This window comes from Bactrocera oleae, chromosome 2 (assembly GCF_042242935.1).
Source record: "Bactrocera oleae isolate idBacOlea1 chromosome 2, idBacOlea1, whole genome shotgun sequence".
Classification (NCBI taxonomy): Eukaryota; Metazoa; Arthropoda; class Insecta; order Diptera; family Tephritidae; genus Bactrocera; species Bactrocera oleae.
Genome location: NC_091536.1, coordinates 23,291,686 through 23,314,500, shown reverse-complemented (window position 1 = coordinate 23,314,500; position 22,815 = coordinate 23,291,686). Strand labels below are relative to the sequence as shown.

The window sequence follows — 22,815 nt, the reverse complement described above, 5'->3', positions numbered from 1 at the left end:
TAACATTAAAAAATTATTTAAAATATATAGTAATTTAGAGTCGAGTACAAATATACAAATATATAATCATACCCATATTTAAATGCGTAAAACACAACAAAACGTTAGAAATTTTCACTTGAAAGTGTATTTTTAATGATTACCATAACAAATTGGTAGCTGGTACCCGTTTTACAAATTTGTAACCGGTTTTAATCCATAACTGTTTACATCTCGATGGGAAATTCAGTTAAGGATGCGGAAGTCATACAAAGTTTATGGTTTATGTTGTGTTGACGATAATATTACCTAAAATATCTTAAAAATGTTAACAATGATTATAAACTGTCTGCAACTCTTTTCGAAGGTGTAATATTGAGGTAATATAACATAAGGCGTTCCTGCGTGTAATTAAAAATCTGGGACGAATAGTGCGAGGGAAATCGATTTTTCCATCTATACCAACAACCCCTTCTAAAAGTAACCAGGTGGTGCAGCTAGTGATAATTCATTTTACATAAATTAAATTAACAAACACTGTTATTTAATGCAGATTTGTTGTGAAAACCATAAAGTTAGTATGCCTTTCTCACTGCATCACTGTTGGGGTACATCGAAATTACTCTTAGCCTGCTAAGCAAAAAACTCACAACAAATTATTAAATGATGCCTGAAAATTTAGAACTGCATCAGTTTGTCGACGGTTTTCGTCATGGCGAAGCTTCACACAGACTACTTACGCATCTCAAAGCAACACTTAATTGCCCTTATTTGGGTATTATACTAGCTACTCTCTCCTCGCTTTTTTTCTCGCTATGTTCGGCTATAGTGAAGGGTCTCGTGGACGTAAATCCAATGGAGCTTGCTTCATTTCGGTGAGTAAGATTCCCTTTATTCTTAATATGTATATGTAAAATTACGTAAATATATACATTTTGCACAGGTTTATTGGTGTACTACTTCCCGCAATACCCATCGTTGTCTACAATCGATACCCGGTATTTCCTGAAGGCAAACGTGTAATATTATTGCTACGCTGCTTTATGGGCACGACCGGATTAATGTTAAGTTTTTACGCTTTTCGTCATATGCCACTCGCCGATGCTAGTGTTATAATCTTCTCGACGCCAGTATTTGTTGCCATTTTTGCGCGGGTATTTCTCAAGGAGCAATGCAACCTCTTCAACATAGTGACTATCTTACTTACTCTCGTTGGCGTAGTGCTAATTACACGACCACCTTTTGTCTTTGGTGATGCTGCCCCTTCAATGGAGACTGAACGCTTTTCAGGGAAAACCTACGATATTTGGGGCCCAGTTGCTGCCATATCATCCACACTATTTGGTGCCAATGTGTATATATTGCTTAGAGCCCTTAAAGGGCTACATTTCTCCGTCATCATGACAAATTTTGGTGCTTTTGCCCTGGTGTATACATTTATTGTGTGCGGATCGATTGGTGCTTTGTGCTGGCCAGCATGTGGACGAGATCGTTGGCTTGTGGTGGTTCTGGGCATATTTAGCTTTTTGGGTCAAATATTACTTACATTGTCACTGCAAATGGAGCAAGCTGGACCAGTGGCTATTGCACGTTGTGCAGATATTGTATTCGCATTTATATGGGAAATAATGTTTTTTGGGGAAACTCCCACTGGATTTTCACTTTTAGGCGCCTTGTTAGTAGTGAGTTCAGTAATCTTGACAGCTCTTAAGAAATGGGCTTTGTCGCTGCCACGGGAGTCCACAGCTAGAAAACGACTACGATATTTATTACTAAATTAAAAACATATAATAACTTTCTTAATAGAGCATACAAGTAATACGACGTTAATAATAGAAGCGCATTGTGGTTTCTCTCATAGGATGATAATTATAATATTGCATCTTCGTAGTAATTAATATATTAAAAGTAATTATTAAGACACGAATCAACTAATATGCGTTGGCAAAACCAATGAATCTACTCTTTATATTGTAATTAATTCAAATGAGGCTGGCATATAAATAAATATAAAAGTAAACAATCTTTAAATTATAAAAAAAAATAATACGTAATTACGTCATGCACTGAATACAACATGACTAAAAGAAATATACCTACCAATAAATAATTTTGCGTGATGTGTTTTATATTGATCCTGTTCATTAACAATAAATTTTATTTGTATTGTTGCAGACAGCATGAAGATAAGAATTTGTATTATTAAATTAAATGTAAATCTATGTTTTCTATAATTGTAAGGGCATATATAATTAAATTTAATATAATATAATTTGAAAGGCCAACTTGTATTGTCATAATTTTTTTTTCTGTTAATAAAAAGAAATTAATTATGAATTATAAAAAAAGGGTATAGCGTAAACTTTCGAAATTATTAATGCACATTGTCTTTAAATATTTCATGTAAACAATACAGATCTCAATTAAATGCGTGCCTGAGTTGAAGGTTGTATCCCACTTACGCTTCAGCCCACTATTTTTAAATTGTTAAATACTAAATTGTGAACGGACACACTTTTATTGTTGAACAGCTGTTGATAACAGCAAACAGGTGATGTGGTGACAGTTTAGAACGCACTAGATTTCCACATTTTCTTAAAAACACTAAAAATTGCAAAAGTTTTCCTTGTTTGAAAATATATTAATAAAACAAAAACAAAATTAAATTATAATGGGTGATTTACAAAATCGTAAGCTCTTCACTACCAAAACATCAATCCTGGCCACAGCGGCTGGCATTGGTTTGTTATGTCTTGTTGTTCGTCAAAGAGCACGTATTATATCCTGCATACGCAACTACAGAAACCCTTTGGGAGAAAAACATATAACCGTTATTGAAACACTTGATGAATGCCAACATGTTTTAGATACATTAAAACGGTAAGCATTTATGTAAAAACTTATGTGTTTTTTTTATTTGTTTACATATTTTCTAGCCACTGCCATGAATATAAAGTTCTCGGCTTCGATTGCGAGTGGGTGACAGTGGGTGGCAAGCGTCGTCCCGTAGCACTACTCCAGTTATCTTCACAGAAAGGACTTTGCGCGCTATTCCGTCTTTGTAACTTGCAACAAATACCAAAAGGCCTCCGTGAACTGCTCGAAGATGATAAAGTTATAAAGGTGGGTGTAGCTCCACAAGATGATGCACACAAACTTGCATTTGACTATGGTGTGGGTGTGGCAAGCACATTCGATCTGAGATATTTGGCTGCCTTGGTTAATCAAAAACCAGAAGGTTTAGCCAAAATGGCAAAGAGCCTACTAAACGTACAACTGGATAAAAATTGGAGGTTATCCTGCTCAGATTGGGAAGCTAAAGTACTAAGCGAAAAGCAACTGCAGTATGCAGCAAACGATGCATTGGTAGCAGTGAAAATATTTGACAAGCTCGTGAAAAAATTGGAACCAACGTAGGTTGACTTCTACATTTTTGAGTAATGGAGTACTAAGTCAAATGTATACTTTAGGTCCTTTTGGGGTCTAAAAAAGTTGAACTTCAATAATATTCAAGAACGGTTGGAACCTTTTTATGATGTTCGTTTCAAGGAAGGATTTTTAAACAACTATGCGAATATCGACAGATGTAAAGCTACAACAGTCCCTGGGAAAAAGACAAAAATAAAGCCTCTGCAAACTCGTAGCATTAGCACACGCACTAGAGCGCTGTACGATAACTGCAATTTGCAGGCACCCGATGGAGAATTGCTTTGTACTATAGATGCAAAGAAAGCCCAATGGTATGTAGATCAAAGTTTGGGCGAAATCATATCGAAAACACCATTAACTGTACGTTTGAATTTCGAGCCTTCAGGACGAGCCGTTGGAGAAGTGGGGCGTTACTATCAAAATCCGAAAGAAAACCGATGTGTAGTATGCGGTCGCAGGGATCCCTTATCACGCAAAAATGTTGTACCTCGCGAATATAGAAAACATTTCCCAGGTAACGATTTGAGTCTTTATATTTGACTCATCTCAGCCAAAACTGTACTTAAACACAGTCTAGAAGTCATCACCGTTGATATACACAGAATATAAATTTAATGTGTAATTGAAAATGGGCAGAATAATTTATATACGGAAAAGCAATTTGCCTTATGTGCGAAATTATAAATTAACACTGTAATAGTGAAACATTAGTTGTATGATATTTGTAACTTATATAATTTATAAATTTTTAGTGGTTATGAAATCGCATACATCTCACGATGTGCTCCTACTATGCCCAGAATGCCATCAGCTTAGTAATATTTACGACTTAAAAATGCGCACAAAACTGGCGAAACAATGCAACGCACCATTCACTAAAGGAGAATCGGCCGTTAAGTACATCGAGTTACCAGAGCTAAAGTATTTACTGAACTCAAAAGTCGGAACAAATTTATATATTTCAAATGTATTTTATATTCCCTTATAGGCAAGTTAAGTCGGCTGCGCGAGCATTGTTACAGAGTCAAAATGAAATACCAGTAGAGCGACGTGAGGAATTAATGCGCATTTTATTTAATCATTACAAAACAGAACCAACGAATGAATTAATAAGAGAGGCGGCACAAATTGATACAACGTAATTAGAAAATAGCATGCGTGAAAGTACTTCTAACTGTTCAATATTTCTCTTGTAGTCGAAACAATGAAAACTATTGCCACCATGGAGAACACGTCGTGCATATGTATCAAAATGAATGCGGTGGACTATGTGAACTGGAAAAACTGTGGCGACAACACTTTCTAAACACGATGAAGCCTAAATATCTTCCAGAACTTTGGAATGTCAATCACAACGCAAATAGGTATTGCAAATATTACGAAACCTTAGAAAAAATATTATTATTATTTTTTTTTTTTAACAGATTGGGTATCCGCGCTCAAGAGGGTCGTGTTAATAAGGATGATTTAATTGTTGCTGGCCTCGATGCAGCTGGAGTTATGGAAACTGTAGCGAACAGTTGAAAAAATTACGTTTCAATAAGTTTCGTTATTTCTGAATTTTTTATTTATTTTTTATTTATAAATTTGTAACTAAAATTCGCTGTGCCTAAATTTATTGCATACGCCATTTCTATTTATTACTTCCGAGCATTATTGTATGTTTGGATTAATGTAGCAAATTCTGACCTTATTTAACTATTTACTTAGTTCTAATATGTACAAAATAATGCGTAAGTTGGTAACGATAGATCACATTTTTTACTTATGTTTTTGAGAAATCTTATACACAAGTAGCACTTATCATATTTGACCTTAGGACTGAAAGTTTAGAAATACGCATTTGCATTGCTTAAGAATAATATTAAAAGTAAGCGTTTTCTAAGGTAAATAAAAAACATAAGATACAATACAAACAAAAAATACTCTAAATAACTGCGTAAAATATAGTATTTATACAACTGGGCCCAGATTCTGCTTCATTAGTAGCGCTTGTTGGTATGAACATTTTTCGGCAAAGTATTTTAATACAAGTTTTTTCTAAGTGTAAAAAAACAAATACTATTTCATGCTGCTTGCAGTTTTTTACATTCCACATACTAGATAAATTCGATGCCTTCATATTTCAAATCTGTATCAATACGTTGCTCCGGTAATATCGTGTGCCCTTCTGTATCAAAAGCTGTAATAAATGTCGATGTCTTGCCGTCTAATTCTTCGCTTTTAGTGGCAACTATTATTTTATCATCAGTATTTGGCACGAATTTAAAACTCGAAAACCCATGTGTTGGAGAAGTGTTTAAAGGGTCCAGTGTGACGGTGTTGATATTTGTAAAACGTTCATCTGCTGATATGAGCAAATTACAACCCATATGCTCATCCCGCGTTTCGTTGTATCTAGAAAGAAAATATATTTAAAATTCTTTTTTTTTTGTTTGTATTAAGTCATTAAATTACTTTTCACGTGAACAGCGCCTTGGAAGGAAATACCATTTCTTCTGCACGGATGACCAGACGCCACTCTCGTGTATCATATAACCCGGCCAATTTATTTGCATTGCTTCTTGACGCAAGAATTTAAAATTGAATGCCCAGTCCACTGAACGTACTTCACCACTGGGTGATATTACCTTTACATACATTGGATTTTCGTTCTCAAATTCTCCAGCACTTGTCGTCCACTCTTTGCCCATCGAACCAACATATAATTGTTGATCTTTTACAGTAGCCCATTCTGCTTTGAAACCCTTACTATTTCGCCCATTTCCATCAAGCAATATAATCCATGGAATTGGTTTATCGTTAGTAATATCATAAACTAAACCAGTCCGGTCGTCGAAGCTAAGTAATCTTCCATTAAATGTTACGAGCTCCGATAATTCCATGCCACGTCCTTTTAGAGAAAAGCTAGATTCTAATATTACAGGTTCTCCGCCGTTCCATTTAATTGTAATTTCTGGTTTTGATCTACGATATGTTAAATGTCCCTTTTTCAAACGGCTTTGCCATACAGTGCTTCCGTCTTTTTTAAGAACTTTCGAATTGGTGTCCAAATCGGCTACTATAGCTATGCGATATATTACCTCGTTGGCATGCCCAACAAATGGAGCTGTGAGTGGATATTTAGCAATATAAACCTCAGCATCGCTATTGTTTGGTGTTTTATCAGATGTACTACTACGTGTAGAACTACTATAGGTTTTGAGCCACGCTGCATCAGAAGAAGATTGTGATCCCGTACGAACGTAAGCAAATAAGAAGCATAATACAATTGCACAAATGATTAATAGCGCAAAGTGGAAATTGAATCGTAATGTCCGATTTCCAATTCTGTATGTAGGTGGTGTACGTAGGGCTGAACGCCAATCGCGTGTATACATCACGGAACGTGAATGAGATATATTTGTGTGATGTGACGTGCGCGGGGTGCTTTCAAGCTGTCGATATTCGTAAGAATTATTGTGGATTGGTGTGGCTGAACTGTAACTCGGGTTATGTGTGTGATTAGCGCGCCCCAGGAAATGCATTTGTGCACTGTATTAAGCTTACAAATCGAGCTTAATTTAATAAAAATTAGGAAACGCGCACCCTCATTGTAAAATTTATTCCAATGAACCGTCTCATCAATTATACGAATTTATTGCACATTACTATAAAATATAAATGTTTTAGCAATTATACTTATGTGGCAAATTTCAAATAGAAAAGAAATACCTTACTTAGCTACCGACTGTGGAGCACTGCAATGCTGATGTGGCGGAGAAGATTTGTTTTGTGTATGCCAATTGATAATGTATTTGTTAAAAACTATTTCCTTACATTTATTTCTTAATTACTTTAATGAACAATTGACGTTGTTAATCAACACATTACTCCAGGACGATAAATAAATTAATAAACAGCTGGTCAACGTAGTAGCTCGCAAACTATTTCCTTCTGTGACGAGAACGTATATCATGATCTGTGACTACATATTTTAATAGATTAAAATACATGAAACTTATTTCTAATATATGTATATATATATATATTTTAAATTTAAATATTTTACTATTTTGCAATAAATTTTGTAATATCATTTACACAAATAACATCAACTCTATCTTTGACGGTTAAGGAAAAGTGGCAACTTTTGTGCAATAATAAATAGTAGAATTTCGATTATCGAAATTTTTGACAGTTTCGTTTCTGTCTGTTTTTTTTTTCTTTCCCAGTTTACCTCCTAGCAAAAACAACACGTGTGTGCGCAGTTAAAAAATTTGTTGAATTTTCTTGCTATTTTCATAAAATTCAGCAAAAATGCGTATAGAAACGTGTTACTTTTGTTCCAGCAAAGTTTATCCTGGACACGGGATACAGTTTGTGCGAAACGATTGCAAAGTAAGTGTTACTGCCGATTTTGTTTTTGTTTTGAAAGTATCGGGTCAAATTTGGACAAAGTAAAATAAATGTCGATAGCAATTGTAATAATTTAATATATGTATATATATTAATATAAATCTAAATTATAATATATTTTTTGCTTAGATTTTCAGATTTTGTAGAAGTAAATGTCATAGAGCATTTAAACGGAAGAAGAACCCACGTAAAGTACGCTGGACAAAGGCTCACCGAAAGGCAGCTGGCAAAGAGCTGGCCATCGATCCCAGTTTCGAATTCGAGAAACGTCGTAATGTCCCAGTTAAATACAGTCGCGAAGCTTGGCAGAAAACACTTGATGCCATTAAGAAGGTTACTGAAATAAAGGAACGTCGCCAAGACAATTTTGTTTTGCAACGTTTGCGCAAGGGCCGTGAAGTGGAAATACAGATGGATGTGAAAGACGTACAGCGCAACATATCTTTAATTCGTTCTCCAGCTGCTGGTCTCAAAGAACGTCGCGCGGAAGAAGAATCACTAGAAGCTGCACTAATGGATGAAGATCTGCCCGAAGAAGAAATCACTTATGTTGATGCTCGCGAGCTTGAAAAGAAACTGGAAGAAGGCGCAACGTTGGAGGATATTGAGATGATGAAGGCTTAAGTTGGGGACAAAGCGTGTTATGGGGGTTTAGTTATAAGTCGAATATTTCATTTCTTAAATGTCTTGTTTTCATTTCTAAGAATATTTCTATGATTTCCCGAAATCGTGACAAATACATATGAATTTAAATTGAACTTGCAGAATTTGAAAGTAATTTGGACAAATCTATAGAATTGTGTTATTAGTTTTATCAATGCACTATTTTCCACCCCTCATTAGCGTGTAAATATGCTCTACTATGACCCAATAAAGAAAGCGGTATGTAATTGGATTACAGCAGTTTTTCCCCGCAACCACTCTGCATATCTGCTGGTTCTCACAGTGATAGTCTTCAAGTGTGGCGTTTTCTCTATTAGTTGTAAAAAAGAAATTGGTGGCAATAGTAAACATTTGGAGCAAAAATATAATGCATTTTCAGCGTATGTAAAAAGACTTGCTTGATGAAAAATATACATACATATTCAAATAGTACATGTATCTATTAAAAATGTATACGTTTTACTTAAAGAAATTTTGTATCTCGGTGCCATTGTCATCGCCTTTTTGGCTTTTTTGTGGTTTACATTTGTTTCGTTGTTTGGCGATAACACACCAAATGAGCTAAGCCCTCAAGCGGGCTACGCTTTCGACTACATAGTGGGTGAGTTATTTATACGCATTATACCTATATATGCATATATGCATTAGAACTTGACATTGAAACATTTACAAAATAAACTAAAAAAAAAATAGTTGGTGCTGGAACTGCGGGTTCAGTGGTGGCTTCATTGCTCGCCAAGCATAGTCCAACCTCAACGGTGCTGCTCATTGAAGCGGGGGATTCATTTGGTTTGTTGAGTAAAATACCTTTGTTGACCACTTTCCAGCAAAAAGGTCTGAACGATTGGGGATTTCTATCAGAACCCCAGGTTTATTCTTCGCGCGGACTTGGAGAACAGGTAAGTAGGTGAATAAGTATTCAGTTGGCGTTAAATGTCTCAATTATTCTTAGCGGCAGTACTTGCCTCGTGGTAAAGGACTTGGTGGTTCTTCCATGTTGAATTATATGCTGCATTTCGATGGAGAACCTCGTGATTTTGAAAGATGGAGCAGTAGACACAATTTGACTGATTGGCGATGGAAGGACATACGACCTTTCCTAACTGCGGTTCGTACACAGACTCATTCTCTTTTAGAGATATCATCGGACTATTCGAAAATAACGGAGGCTCTATACAATTTGAAAAAGGAATTTTCGAGAAAAAATTGGCGGTTTCGACGTGCTCGGTATACAATTAAAAATGGGCTGCGTCACAATGTATTTCATCAATTTTTGTTGCCGTCTCTCAAGCGTCGTAATCTCTTTACGCTTACCAATGCGTATTTAAAACGATTGAACCTCGTTTACATCGACGAAGAAAAGAGTGAGGTGCAGACTATTTTAGTTGGCGTGATGGACAAGAAAAATCATGAGGAGTATGTTTTCAGTGTAGATGTGCAATGTGAGGTGATACTTTGCGCCGGCGCTTATCAATCTCCACAAATACTACTGGCGTCTGGTATTGGCGATGCCACTCTGTTTGAAACATTGGGTATGCGGCAACAGTTACAATTACCATTGGTGGGCGAAAATCTACACGATCATCTTAATCTGCCACTTTTTGTATCCATTGATACGGTGGGCCCAACACTAAATCAACGCTCCCTGCTTAATCCCCTCCAAATTTTGAACTATTTGATAAACGGCTATGGTCATTTGGGTAATTTCGGTGTTTTGGGTCACATCGATTCCAGCTACGAGGATAGCTTTGGTTTGACTTTTTTTGGTGTTGGCGCGGTGGAAGAAAGTGCTTTAATGTCAATTTCCAATTTTAAACAGGAGTATTTTCGTGCACTCTTTCCCCGTTATCACAATAGTTCACAGGAGGGATTTGTGCTGATATCCACTTGTCTGCAGCCGAAATCACGTGGCACTGTTTCTATCAGGATACCCAATACCCGTTGGAAACCAATTATCGATCCGAACTATCTACGGGAGGCCGGTGATATTGACTGTACGATTCGCGCTATACGCGCGGCCGTGGAGGTCATGAAGTCGGCAAGCTTTGCTTCCCTAAATCCGCGCATCCATTGGCCCAAGATTGATGAGTGCAAAAAGTATGGACCAACGGAGAAAGATTTTGTGGAAAATATGCCGACAGACAGGTATTTGGAGTGTGTAATAAGGTGTGTAAATTCCAATTGCATTTTAATATTGTACATTACGAATATATAACATGTTACCAACATACATATGTTTTGTTTTCGCACAGATATGTGGGGCTGGGGTCACATCATCCAGGCGGAACTTGTGTAATGGGCACAGCAGCAAATAACAGTGTCGTGGATTCTCAGTTCAAGTGGGTGTCCGACATAGCTACATATATAATTAAGCTACGTCTTGAATACACATTTTAATTATCTGCGCGTTTCTTCTAGGGTCCACGGAATTGACAATATGCGTGTAATCGATGCAAGTGTATTACCAACGCCCATTTCTGGCAATCCCAATTCTGTGATAATTGGTATGGCGATTCGAGGCGCCACAATAATTCTACAGAAGGAAAAAATTAAAAAGAAATGATGATGCATGCGGTCACATACAAACATATACCATATATTATATGCACAGCTATGTACATATGTATTTTAGAATCTCCAAACTTCTGCAAATATGAAATATGAATAAACATCTAGATTCAACCGTCTAAGCAAAGAATTACAATTTCGCAATTTCACAAATACCAACTAGATTTTATATTATACCCTGAACCGTCGGCTCACTACCTTGCTTCAGATTGGTTTATAACTAGCTTCTTTATAACTAGTGGACTTGACTGTTGATATATTAGAAATATATTCATTTACATATATTCTTTGGTAGTAAAAAAAGGTGTTTGAATGGCTATCGCTTGCTGATGCTATTATTTTTCACCTAAGATCTTCAATTAGACCTAATATAAAACGCAATATGTATAGTATATAAGCACATACATATGTAAATGCATACATATGTGCGATCGTACTTCATTTTATTTTCAGCTTGAAATCGAAGGATGAAGTTCAAGTGCATCGAAAGACAGTCCATTCATTGAAAAAATATTTTATTGCTTAAGTAAATCTCTACAAATTAGCAACAATCAACAAATCAACGGTGCGGCACTGCAGCAATAGTGTGACGCGCCACTGATTTACATGTGCCATCACGTATTAGTGGTGAAATTTATTTGGAACTAACTACGCGGATATATAATTTTACCCAATTTGATGCATCTTCTAGGTTGACGGAAAGACATTGGAAGTTAAATATGCTTATATACATAGATGCTTATTCTATATATACATATACAGTAAGTATATACACACACAAATGTACATTTATAACTGCAAGCATAACAATTTGAGACGTTTCCACGACGTATTACATGTGCTCAAATTGAGCCCATTTGGTCTCCAAACCAGATTAGACGGGATCGGTTCTCCAAGTGAAAATATAATAAATCCGTTTAGTGGCGTGTTAGATGGTGCCTTTACCATCTATAATTGTAGATCAGCTCAACATTTCATATTTGAATGAGCCTGTTTGCTGAGACATATATATGTACAATACATATACAAATGTTTATAAAATATTAATTCATTTTTCGGAGATTGGATTATTGCCTCACATAATAATCCATGCCAAATTTCGTGAAGATATCTCGGCAAATAAAAGAGTTAGCCATACAAGTACTTGATTACGATTGTTCAGTTTGTATGGCAGCTATACGCTATAGTGGTGCGATATCGGCCGTTCCGACAAATGAGCAGTTTCTTAGTGAGAAAAGAACAGTTTGTATATATACTGACGGACGGACAGACAGACGGTCATATCTAAATCAACTCAGCTCATCATGCTGATCATTTATGTATATAGTTTATAGGGTCTCAGACGTTTCCTTCTGGGTGTTACAGACTTCGTGGCAAACTTAATATACTCTGTTCAGGATTTAAAAGATTGAATAACGACTATTGCGGTAATATTTGTTTGGCGGGCTACTATCGCTCGGACGATGGTGGGTGTGAAATAAGCGCATACAAATGCCAAAATTATTTTTAAAAAAATTTAATTGCAATTTATCGAGGAACGTTACAAATTGTGAAGAAATCACGTCCAACGAGTCGAAATGAGCTTACAAGTTCAAATGTTCTCTACAAAGCATCGACGCTGCAGCAATCATTTTAGTGCATATTTCCTTACGGGTTCTTGAGTAGCGACCCAAAAGATAAATAACAAAACTACACATATGTAAGCTAAAGTGAGAACCCAGAATATCACAACACCTACATTTTGTGTATTTGTTGAATCACTTCAGTGCGCTTAAACATCATTAACTTAAGCACAATAAGACCGTTGCGTATGAAATTAAGCTTCAATATTATGCAATTTATTTATAAACCTAATGTTGTGTGTGTTAGTGACAACAACATACAGATTTATATTGGATCACTGGTCACTTCCGAAATTGGGTGCCATACTATGCTCCCACGGTGGTTGTTTGGAAGAACGCCCCTAATGGATATGCATTTGTTGTTGTGAGAATGGAAAATATTTTATCCAAATTGGTCTTACAATGTCACTGATGTAGGGAACTTCTACTGACATCACTCACTCATCAATGACGAAGCTTAAATGATAATAGCAAAGGCGCTACTGGGAAGCTCAGTAAGCAATCAAGCTGTGATAGGTGCGGACGAATGCGGTTTAAGTGCGCTTAAATTCGGAATTCGATTTTAGAGTGAAGCAATGTTGCGGCGCCATATTAATAATTTTAATTAATAAATTTGCCCAACTTAAAGTAAATAGCTGTAACACGGTAACCTACAGTCAAGAGTCCAGCGCGATCGTTCAAGAGCCCATACTTCTTGTGTAATCGTCAAAAACTCCGTTCAGTCACAATGACGGACATAGACGATATTATCGCGAAGCTACAGCGCTTTTCGTGGCCTGACTATGGCGTCTTTATAGCCATGTTTGTGATCTGCATAATGATCGGCATCTATTTTGGCTTCATGAATCGCAGTCTTTCCGAGTCCGACTATCTAATGGGCGGTCGCAACATGCTCATACTGCCCATTGCACTTTCTTTAGTGGCGAGCTTCATTTCTGGCATTACCTTGTTGGGTTTACCGACGGAGGTCTACTCCTATGGCGTCCAATATTTGTATGTCTCTCTGGGCGTGATTGCAATGGGCGTAGTGATGGGTGTATTTTACCTGCCCGTCTTTCATCAGTTGAACATCACATCGACATATGAGGTGAGTGTTTATGTTGAAATATCTAAGAAGAGGGCCAGCTATTTACGGTACATAGACACACACACACTCACGAACACATGTGAAATGCAGCATTCATAAAGCAAAAGATTTAATTCAATTCAATTATTTGACGCACACGGTTTAGCATTGTGTTTGGGTAAACAAATGTAGTGTGTGTTTGTGCGTCATAGAAAATGGTATACCTAGTCTCTATAAATACTGGAACTTACACAGAGTGTAAGCGCTGTGAACGCTAATTGAACTTTCGTTGGTTTGTGAATGAAAATCAGTGCAACATGTTGATTCACTTGAAGCAAGTTCATTAAATGAGCGACGAGGAGCACGTGTGCGTCGTATTTGAACTCTCGTGTGTTGGCCTCTGTTCCGCTACTCCACGATGCGATTACATAATTATGAGTAAACGTATATGTTACAAAGGGACTTTAGGGAATTAGAATTACAATTTTATGAGGCATTACCAGCCAGACTCTCATCTAAGCTCTTTAAATATCTCGATTTGTTTTACTGCTTGGCATATGTGGACTCTCTACAAAGTGTTTTTGTTCGAAATAAATTGCTGACCACAAATTCTATTTAATTTGCTAGAAGAGATCATAATTGAATGATGCTGTCTAGTCCGATGAGGTCTGATTCTTTGTCATCGCCCACTCTTACAGTGAAGTAAACTAAAGCTGTATATTATAGAGTAGAGGAAGGTCCTTAAATATTGCATATAAACTTTCTGCCAACACAGATATAACCGTTTTATGTGTCTCTAAAACAAAACATGTTATTACATAATAATTTCAGTATCTGGAGAGCCGCTTCGATCGTCGTCTACGCATGTATGGATCCGTAATGTTTGCTATTATGAACGTGAGTAAGCTTAAAGCCCAATAATTGAGAAGAATAATATCCGTTTAATCACTTAGGTGGCTTATTTACCAATTGTAATATATGTGCCCGCCTTAGCTTTCAATCAGGTGACCGGAGTCGCTGTGCACACCATAACGCCCATCGTCTGCATTATCTGTATCTTTTATACCAGTTTGGTGAGAATTAGAACTAGATAAAATTATTTGTATCTAGTAAAGTGAAGTAGTAAAGATAGCCTCGTTGTGTTTAGGGCGGTATTAGAGCCGTTGTGTGGACGGATGTGGTGCAAACGGTGTCGATGGTAGGCGCTCTGATACTGGTAGCCGTCAAAGGAAGTCACGACATTGGCGGCGCAGGTGTGGTGCTAAAAAGTGCCTGGGAAACGAATCGTATCGAAGGACCCGAGTATGTATATATTCAAGCCAAGATTTTACTTAATACCATTTTTGTTTCATTCTAATAGCTTGAGTTTAAACCCCACGGTGCGTCATACGCTCTGGTCTCAGCTCATTGGTGGCGTCTTCTATTGGACCCAAACGAATGCGGTCTCACAGAATATGATTCAACGCTATCTTGCTTTGCCAACCTTGCGTGCAGCTCGCCTGGCTTTGTTTATTTTTTGTTCTGGCGTGCTGGTCATGATGGCGCTTTGTGGCTACAATGGTTTGTTAATTTACGCCACGTACAAGAATTGTGATCCGCTCACTACAAAGGTGCGAGACAACGCTTTACATTAGTTATATTAGAAAATTAGTAAATGCGGTCCATTGCAGCTGGCCAAGGCACGCGATCAGCTACTGCCCCTTTTCGTCATGGATACATTGGGTGATTATCCGGGGCTTACGGGGTTATTTATCGCTGGAGTATTCAGCGCCGCACTAAGCTCGCTTTCTACATGCTTGAACTCAATGTCTGCTGTGGTGCTGGAGGATTTTGTCAAACCATTTGTGAAACGGCCGCTATCCGATAAGGCGATAAATTGGATCATGAGATCGGTTGTGGTGTGCATGGGTGCGCTATGCGTCTGCCTGGTCTACGTAGTCGAACACATGGGAACTGTGTTGCAGTTGACTATGAGCTTGGAGGCCATCACTAATGGTCCGCTCTTCGGCATATTTACCATTGGAATATTTATGCCATGGATCAGCGGCAACGTAGGCGAAAATCAAAAAACCTATTTATTCACATAAATTTATAATTAAATGTTTTTGAAACATCTGCAGAGCGCTTTAACTGGCGGCGTGGTGAGCGTAATTACCATGTCATGGATCAGCTTGAAGGCACAATGGGCCATTGCTTCAGGCGCTATTAAGTATCAGACGAAGCTCATCACCGTTGATCAATGCGACTATCATTTCGACGGTACAGGCTTATCAATGAGCCCAGCCAATATGACCGATTTGAATGCGGCGGCAAAGTAAATATTATATATAGTTTTTACTTAACTTAATTAAATCAACTCGCAAATGTTTGAATTCACAGCGAAATATTTCCTCTGTATCGAATTTCCTACATGTGGTTCACTTGCCTGGGCACCTTGATCACAATTTTCATTGCGATTCTATATTCGTGCTTAGCTGGTGGGCACGATACTAAGTCGGTGGACGCGGAGCTGCTGACGCCTTGCATTAGAAAATATGTGCGAAGCAGAGACGAATATGTTAAGGCAAGTGCCAACTTAATTAGATTTTGGATTTGGTTAATCAAATTATAATAACGGTAATTACTTTTAGAAAACACACACAAACGACATACCATTAAAGATGAGGGTTGGCGCAGACGAGGTGGCTTTATAAACCTAACTTTTATTCATCATTATCAAGATCGCTTATTTATAGTTTATAAAATTGAAGTAAATTTGTATAAAATGAAACGAAATCCAGTCAATTTAAGCAACTGAGGTGAATTTATGTGCCGAGGTGAATTGGTAATCTTGTGTTTAGCTTTTCATGTGCGATTTTTGTAATAATAACGGTATTGACAAACAGAAAAAACAACCCAAAGATTGTGGCAGGTGAATTTAAATATAAAGTATAACAGCGAAGAGTTCAAATTTCGTTTTCAATATATGCATATTTCTCGTTTTATATAAAAATATACGCTTTATCATGAATACCCTGAGTGCAAAAGTGTTCGTTTGTGTGCGCTAAATTAAGATGGATTCAGCGCTATGAAAACAAATGTTAATTTTAGATGCACAATAATTGAGAATTTTGATAAAATGTCTACAACTACAGCAACAACAAATGTATTGTCAGCATTTTACCACAAGCGAGAGCTCAGATAATAGCAAGCTACTGGCGATGCATAAGCTCATTGCCGTTTACCACTTACTTAAATTGCTTAAGCACCGCACAAGCTAACGGCTGGAGGGCGTTTTGATGAGGTGTGGGTGTTGACACTCAACTCAGACATAATCTTCAACTTGCTGCCACTACAATAACTACATTGCAACATGCATCAATGCCAACAACATATATCAATTGCCGCCTAACGACAATTAAAGGAATTTGATGCAAAATACAAAAAATTGTAAGACAAACATAAAAACGCTTTGACAATGGCAAGTGGCATCTAGAGTTGATATGCACTTAGTGACGTCAGTGACGTTTGACACTATTGCCTCACTTGATCATTGTACTAATAAATATTGCATCTGCTGTTGTCAGTTGTTGTGGCAGGCCTTTATCGATGCAATGCAGCAAAGTTACAATTAAGCGAGTAGGTTTGATAAGCGCTTAAACTTTGTTTTACAATTGGATTTTACGCAAATGCGTCTGATGGAGCACAAAATAAATATATATTCAAGTCTATGAAACCACATCCAAGCCTTTGTATGCCAATTTCTACGCTAAGGCGGATCCTAACGACCGCTGGTATATATATAGTTTATATGTTCAGTAGAGGCTTTATAATTTTCAACACTTGTACATACAAACATTCAAGATTTGCATTTATGATCCAACATTAGTTTGTTAAAATGTTTTTGGTTAATATTTCTTAACAATTTTTTTATAGCCACACAAATGTTCGTTTTTCTCACGGTCATATCAAACCGTGAACGAGCAACATTGTTAAACCTCTACGCTCATCTTTCGAGGTTTTGGAAAAATTGCTTCCGCGGAAAACACAACAAAAGCCGCAGCTATTCGCTGATAGAACAAAAGCCAAAGATGCATAAATGAAAACAAAGGCAGCGTGATAAGACGAGAAAAGCACAACGTAAAAAAGGTTTGATTTTTCGCTGTATAATGTACTCATTACTAAATGATGTGTTAATCCAGCGTTGAACAAAGAAAATCACAAACAAAAGTGGGTGAATAAAGCGTTTAACAAGCATGCGCCTGAAATTAGAGTACATTGAGCAGCTGGAGCAAAGAGTAGACGAACCAAACGCTTTGGTGTGTGTGTGTGAATGCGCATTGATCAAGCTGAGGTATCGACGCATGCGTTCAACTTTGAATGCGTAGCAACTGCAGATAGTGCCAACATGATTTAATTATGGTTTCAAGGCGATTTTCACCATAATACCGTAAACACTAACACACATACACACATAGTTTTGAGTACATTCGTTATGCTGCATTCAACGCCTGGTACAACAACATACAAGTAGTAACATAAACGAAAGACGCAAGCAACGAACTTCAACGTCAAGGCGGCAGGGAGTGCGCATTGTTTGCCACACCAATCATTGATTGACGTCTCTGTGTTTACCTTATTAAACGATTACAGGTATTGAAGAAAATGTTCACCAATAACAGAGTGATTATTATAGTTTGTCACAAATGCACTGCGTTTGCGCAGAATTCCCGATGTGTCAAGATTTTATTGTTGGCATTTCAAGACTGTGAAAGATCGCTGCCATTGATTATCGTGTAATGTTTGAATTTACCAGAAATGCAATAACGCAAAAGACTGAGACATTGAATTTCATTGATTTGAGTCGCAAGATGAATGTTAACAATCACAAATTGCTACATACATATATGTATATGTATATGGTGTATACATTTATTGTGCGCGGAATTCATTTTGAACCGTTTTCTACTTGCAATCTATATAAAACACCAGCTGAAATGTGACTTCATGCGTGGGGTTGTATATGATATTACCTAGTTATATAGTTGTGGCGACTTTCCACCTTATGTTAAGGCAATGGCAATACCATATTTTTAAGTTAACACAATCAATATAAAAATATCACATCCTCTAGCAAATGTAGGTCATGCAATATCGATTTCTACAACAATTGTGACTGAAATCGTATGTGTTTATCGGCGCCGCATCAATTTCAACGATTTCTCAAATAAAAACTACAATTGTTATAAAATATTAATGTTACCGTTATTCAGCATTAACCCCATTACCCTTTTAAAGCCGTTTTAACCAACACGCATGATTCATCTAAGTCTGCGCGTGCTGCTGTCGCACTCCCTTGAGCATTAGAATTCATGCGATTTCCTCTCCATCACAGCTTTGCCGCTGCAAAGTGACAATTCAATATTCGAGCTAACTTAAAAATAATGTAAAATTTAATTTATAGCCTTAACCTTTGCTGCTGCCACTAAGAGCGCCTGAGCCTCGCTTGGGCTTTGCACACACACACACACACACACATCCGTGGGCAAAGCGACGACTGGCGACTGAATAAATGCGGGCGAACGACAATTGTTTTACATGAAAAGTGGTCATTAATATCTGATTGAGCAAATAATTTACAAGTGCAGTGGGTAGCGCTTGTTCGCCGCTGCCTTTACGGTCTGCGGAGCGCACGATTTATCTCGCTGATATTTTATTATATACAACTAAAAACAAAAACAGTTCAGTGTCATTGCAGCGGAGCGTGTTGGTCATTGTAGCTGTTGCGGTTGCGGATGAGCCAATGCTAACTCCTGACATATTTGTTTGCTTTAATCTTCACACTCATGGACGGTTAATGTGGACATTGCTTTGGCGCAGCAGCATACTCACGCAGTTAACGGCACTTCAGCTGACGCACGCTTACGTAAATGTAGATAAATATGTACATACATATGTATGCTGGCTTTGGAGTAGTTGCATATTCAATGTCTCTCTGTTGACCTTGCGCGCTTCTATTTTTATTTTGTTATACTTTTAACATTTATTTGTTTATAGTTCAAACAAATTTTTACTAAATGAGATGTATTTATTTATTTGGTTTTGGTTTTTTTGTTTTGTTTACGCTCCCGCTACTCCAATTCAAGCGCAACTATTAACAGTAAATATTACCTGTGCATAGTGCCACTTGTGGCGGAATTAAATCAACAGATCAACAAGCGCAAACGCTGCAAACAAAACAGCCGCCAAAGGTCGCATACAAATGGAGCAAGAGTTTCAAAAGCAAGCAGCGTTATTTATATACATTTGCATATACTATATTACATAGATTTATTTTTAACAACAATTTTATAATTTCTATAACTCTCAATGTTGAATGTGTCATACCATAACTCATGTAAAGTAAATTTACTGTTTAATTATTAATTCATCTAGTGATCAGTGTCAACTCGCAGTTTGAAGAATAATTACTTATTATGTAAAGATAAGTTTCAATAACCGAAAAATATAACAGGTATCCCATACATCGTTTAATATATCTCTTAAATATTTATTTCAGTTTAAGTTCTAAATTATCGCTTTTTTCAACAACGTTCGTAGTTGTTTTCTTTTCGGAAGTATTTTATGCGCAACTACTAAACATAAATTAACGAATTTATTTATAATTATACGTAGTTTTATTTCTCTGCCTTTTCTTATTCGCAATTGATAGTTACACCCCTTTTAAGTGCTTTGTACTTGTCCACAAACGGAAAAATTGTCAAGGCACCAACGAACAACTGATAGAAAAAACTTAAAATTCCGTGTTGACCTGAATTCGAAACAATGCACTCAACTAAGCCAACGCTTGCCTTTTACAAAAACAAACAGCGTTTCATGGAGGATGTTCCATCGTTTGATGTAGGTATATTGACAAACGGCAGTTGTTCCCTGTCATGTGACATATAGCCCAAGCCTGGCTTTGCATTACTGCTACAGTCACGTGCATGTCGCTCAATCCCATGAATCTGCACCCATTAGCTTTTATGACATTTGCAGATCAGCGCTTAAGATTACTTCTGAATATAAATTACATTAAGAATTGTCTTGGCTTACTGTATGACCTTCAACGTTGTTTGCGAGTATTATCAGTGGTATCGTATTACTTTTAATTTACGTTTAATGTCGGTTAAACTGTGCCAAAATTTCGACTTGCGGTAGGTAATTTTAGCTGGTAAGAGGAAGTGGCGCTTAGCACACTGTGAGAAATCATGAAAGTTTTTAGCTTCTGCAGAAAGCGTATATTTCCTCTTTTAAGCCGGTTTGGTTTAAATTTATTCTTGTGCCCGATTAACACACGATGCGGCTATATAACGCTCGAGATTTTGTCGAAACTTTAAAATGAAGTATTGAAAGTATACTCAAAAGTATTGGATTTAAGCAAGTGTGCAAAACTTATTTCTCAGTGCAAGCTTAAGATTCATATTATATCTACGTACGTATATAAAGGGTTTTCCAATAAGAGTGATGTGACAGTAACAGTGTCAACAGCTTCATTTCAAACGAAGTACGAAATGATTTTCCTTCAGACCAAAAACCACATCAAAATGACAATATAGGTGAATGTAATGCTTGTTCATGAATAATTTGAGAATTTGCTACGCACCACTCAGATGAAAGTGAGCCTCATCGGAGAAGATGATTTTCTTAAAAAAATCGTTATCGTTTTCAAGTTGTTTCAAGGCAAAATCAGTATATGCACGACGGTTTACGGTGGTACAGTGGCTTCAATTCTTAATTGAGAACAATTTTATATGTTTGCAAACCCAAATCCTTTCTCAAAATTCGCCTAGTTATGGTTTGAGACAGTCCCAATTCTTGATTCCGTTTTCGAATCGACAAACAACACTTAGTCTTTAGCAACACTTGACTGAACAGCAGCAATATTTTCATTACTTCGAGCAGTAGCGAGCACAGGTGAACTATTATTACGAACATAAAATGGAAAAAGCGCACGAAAAGTTGCAATTGGAGAACGATTATTTTGATAATAAAATTTAATAATTTGAAAATGTTGTTCTTGCGTATATCTTTCGAAATGACAGTTATAAATCATATCATATCTATTGGAAACCCCGATACATGTACATATACATATATTTGTAAATATACACGGCTAATAAATATGCGGTTGCAATTAGAATTGTCCAAAGTCATGCAATATCAACTAAATAATCTTAACTGCGCCTTATATATCTACAAGTCCACACGCTGCCAAACCTGATCCATTTACCTACGAGCGCTGTCAAGTGCAATGGTAGCGTAGTTGTGGTAATAAAAAAAAACCCGTGTCACAAAGAATGTGTAATACATTTGTACATATGTAATATTGCACGAAAACAACAAGAGCGGCACACCGATGAAGCAGCTAGTCACATGAAAATCGACCTTCATTGCGATACCGTCTGCGGTTCAGCGTTAGCGCGTTCCACCACTGCATTGGCGCACCTAAGCACGTATCGTCACAACAATGAACGCTGGAACAACATAGCAATGAACGCTTGGTTGTCACTAGCATTGCCGCCGCTGCCGTTGCTCCGCTTGCGGCAGTGATGCTGCGGCCGTTCTATTGCAATGCGGTTTGCCTTCCGTCTTTGTCTTTCCAATGTGAGCGAGCAAACGCTGTTTTGCTCAACTTTAGATATATATATGTACGATCGAGTGTCTGCCAGTGCTTTGATTAGTTTCGCATCTTCAAGCCTCCTCAATTCTTCACAGTTTCATCATATATGGTACTTGTTTTTATATAACATCATCTATAAGCACCTATAAGTTTGTCCGCTGTATGCATTTTTTGTTCGATTTAATGACAGCAACTTGCTACATTGAATTCAAGTGACCCCAAATTGCAATACACACACAATAAAACGCATAACACTTGTGGTGTGATCGTGTGCTGTGACCATTATTTTCATGATCAAAGTCATTTAGTTATGGCAACGCATTTCTGTTGCATCGACAAAAAGTAGCAGTGGAACTAATACAGAACAAGCAAAACAGCCTAAATTCCAGGTTTGAGAAATTTCATTTGTAAGAATGATGTTAAAGTGGGTGTTTATTGTAAACCCAAAG

The 22,815-nt window shown here is 37.1% G+C and overlaps 6 protein-coding genes across 6 annotated transcripts; 5 read left to right on the top strand and 1 right to left on the bottom strand.

Moving 5' to 3' along the window:
* The first annotated feature begins 215 nt into the window (after positions 1–215).
* Positions 216–2,089, top strand: LOC106618122 (solute carrier family 35 member G1). Its single transcript, XM_014235710.3, has 3 exons — positions 216–467; positions 533–854; positions 923–2,089. Exons 2-3 carry the CDS (start codon positions 643–645, stop codon positions 1,758–1,760), a joined length of 1,050 nt encoding a protein of 349 aa, XP_014091185.1. The 5' UTR covers positions 216–467; positions 533–642; the 3' UTR covers positions 1,761–2,089.
* Positions 2,090–2,466: 377 nt separating this feature from the next.
* Exd2 (Exonuclease 3'-5' domain-containing 2) lies at positions 2,467–5,331 on the top strand. The gene is made up of 7 exons (XM_014235707.3): positions 2,467–2,859; positions 2,916–3,392; positions 3,450–3,922; positions 4,161–4,329; positions 4,397–4,546; positions 4,605–4,772; positions 4,833–5,331. The coding sequence occupies exons 1-7, from the start codon at positions 2,651–2,653 to the stop codon at positions 4,930–4,932; spliced, it is 1,746 nt and encodes a 581-aa protein (XP_014091182.3). The 5' UTR covers positions 2,467–2,650; the 3' UTR covers positions 4,933–5,331.
* On the bottom strand, positions 4,953–6,935 carry LOC106618121 (apyrase). Its single transcript, XM_014235709.3, has 2 exons — positions 5,866–6,935; positions 4,953–5,805 (listed from the first exon to the last, which is right to left on the bottom strand). Exons 1-2 carry the CDS (start codon positions 6,933–6,935, stop codon positions 5,508–5,510), a joined length of 1,368 nt encoding a protein of 455 aa, XP_014091184.1. The 3' UTR covers positions 4,953–5,507.
* Positions 6,936–7,603: 668 nt separating this feature from the next.
* Positions 7,604–8,564, top strand: RpL24-like (ribosomal protein L24-like). Its single transcript, XM_014235685.3, has 2 exons — positions 7,604–7,788; positions 7,936–8,564. Exons 1-2 carry the CDS (start codon positions 7,708–7,710, stop codon positions 8,428–8,430), a joined length of 576 nt encoding a protein of 191 aa, XP_014091160.1. The 5' UTR covers positions 7,604–7,707; the 3' UTR covers positions 8,431–8,564.
* A 133-nt stretch (positions 8,565–8,697) lies between these two features.
* On the top strand, positions 8,698–11,196 carry ninaG (neither inactivation nor afterpotential protein G). The gene is made up of 6 exons (XM_014235684.3): positions 8,698–8,849; positions 8,939–9,070; positions 9,163–9,368; positions 9,422–10,635; positions 10,722–10,808; positions 10,888–11,196. Exons 1-6 carry the CDS (start codon positions 8,837–8,839, stop codon positions 11,030–11,032), a joined length of 1,797 nt encoding a protein of 598 aa, XP_014091159.1. The 5' UTR covers positions 8,698–8,836; the 3' UTR covers positions 11,033–11,196.
* Positions 11,197–13,165: 1,969 nt separating this feature from the next.
* bumpel (brother of rumpel) lies at positions 13,166–16,687 on the top strand. The gene is made up of 9 exons (XM_014235690.3): positions 13,166–13,746; positions 14,557–14,622; positions 14,679–14,798; positions 14,873–15,027; positions 15,086–15,335; positions 15,396–15,776; positions 15,846–16,039; positions 16,105–16,288; positions 16,356–16,687. Exons 1-9 carry the CDS (start codon positions 13,387–13,389, stop codon positions 16,416–16,418), a joined length of 1,773 nt encoding a protein of 590 aa, XP_014091165.1. The 5' UTR covers positions 13,166–13,386; the 3' UTR covers positions 16,419–16,687.
* Positions 16,688–22,815: the final 6,128 nt, after the last annotated feature.

What these genes read in the sequence shown, in the direction of transcription:
- ninaG (XM_014235684.3), top strand. An exon ending in CGCTTTCGACTACATAGTGG is followed by an intron (nt 9,071 to 9,162) that starts GTGAGTTATTTA and finishes AAAAAAAAATAG; the next exon opens with TTGGTGCTGGAACTGCGGGT. An exon ending in CGCGCGGACTTGGAGAACAG is followed by an intron (nt 9,369 to 9,421) that starts GTAAGTAGGTGA and finishes AATTATTCTTAG; the next exon opens with CGGCAGTACTTGCCTCGTGG.
- LOC106618121 (XM_014235709.3), bottom strand. Translation starts at nt 6,935, where the DNA reads ATGCATTTCCTGGGGCGCGCTAATCACACACATAACCCGAGTTACAGT. An exon ending in AGGCGCTGTTCACGTGAAAA is followed by an intron (nt 5,806 to 5,865) that starts GTAATTTAATGA and finishes TTTTCTTTCTAG; the next exon opens with ATACAACGAAACGCGGGATG.
- Exd2 (XM_014235707.3), top strand. Translation starts at nt 2,651, where the DNA reads ATGGGTGATTTACAAAATCGTAAGCTCTTCACTACCAAAACATCAATC. An exon ending in GTTTTAGATACATTAAAACG is followed by an intron (nt 2,860 to 2,915) that starts GTAAGCATTTAT and finishes CATATTTTCTAG; the next exon opens with CCACTGCCATGAATATAAAG. An exon ending in GCGGCACAAATTGATACAAC is followed by an intron (nt 4,547 to 4,604) that starts GTAATTAGAAAA and finishes TTTCTCTTGTAG; the next exon opens with TCGAAACAATGAAAACTATT.
- LOC106618122 (XM_014235710.3), top strand. Translation starts at nt 643, where the DNA reads ATGATGCCTGAAAATTTAGAACTGCATCAGTTTGTCGACGGTTTTCGT. An exon ending in ATGGAGCTTGCTTCATTTCG is followed by an intron (nt 855 to 922) that starts GTGAGTAAGATT and finishes CATTTTGCACAG; the next exon opens with GTTTATTGGTGTACTACTTC.
- bumpel (XM_014235690.3), top strand. Translation starts at nt 13,387, where the DNA reads ATGACGGACATAGACGATATTATCGCGAAGCTACAGCGCTTTTCGTGG. An exon ending in TAATGTTTGCTATTATGAAC is followed by an intron (nt 14,623 to 14,678) that starts GTGAGTAAGCTT and finishes TTAATCACTTAG; the next exon opens with GTGGCTTATTTACCAATTGT. An exon ending in AATCGTATCGAAGGACCCGA is followed by an intron (nt 15,028 to 15,085) that starts GTATGTATATAT and finishes TCATTCTAATAG; the next exon opens with CTTGAGTTTAAACCCCACGG.
- RpL24-like (XM_014235685.3), top strand. Translation starts at nt 7,708, where the DNA reads ATGCGTATAGAAACGTGTTACTTTTGTTCCAGCAAAGTTTATCCTGGA. An exon ending in TTGTGCGAAACGATTGCAAA is followed by an intron (nt 7,789 to 7,935) that starts GTAAGTGTTACT and finishes TTTTTTGCTTAG; the next exon opens with ATTTTCAGATTTTGTAGAAG.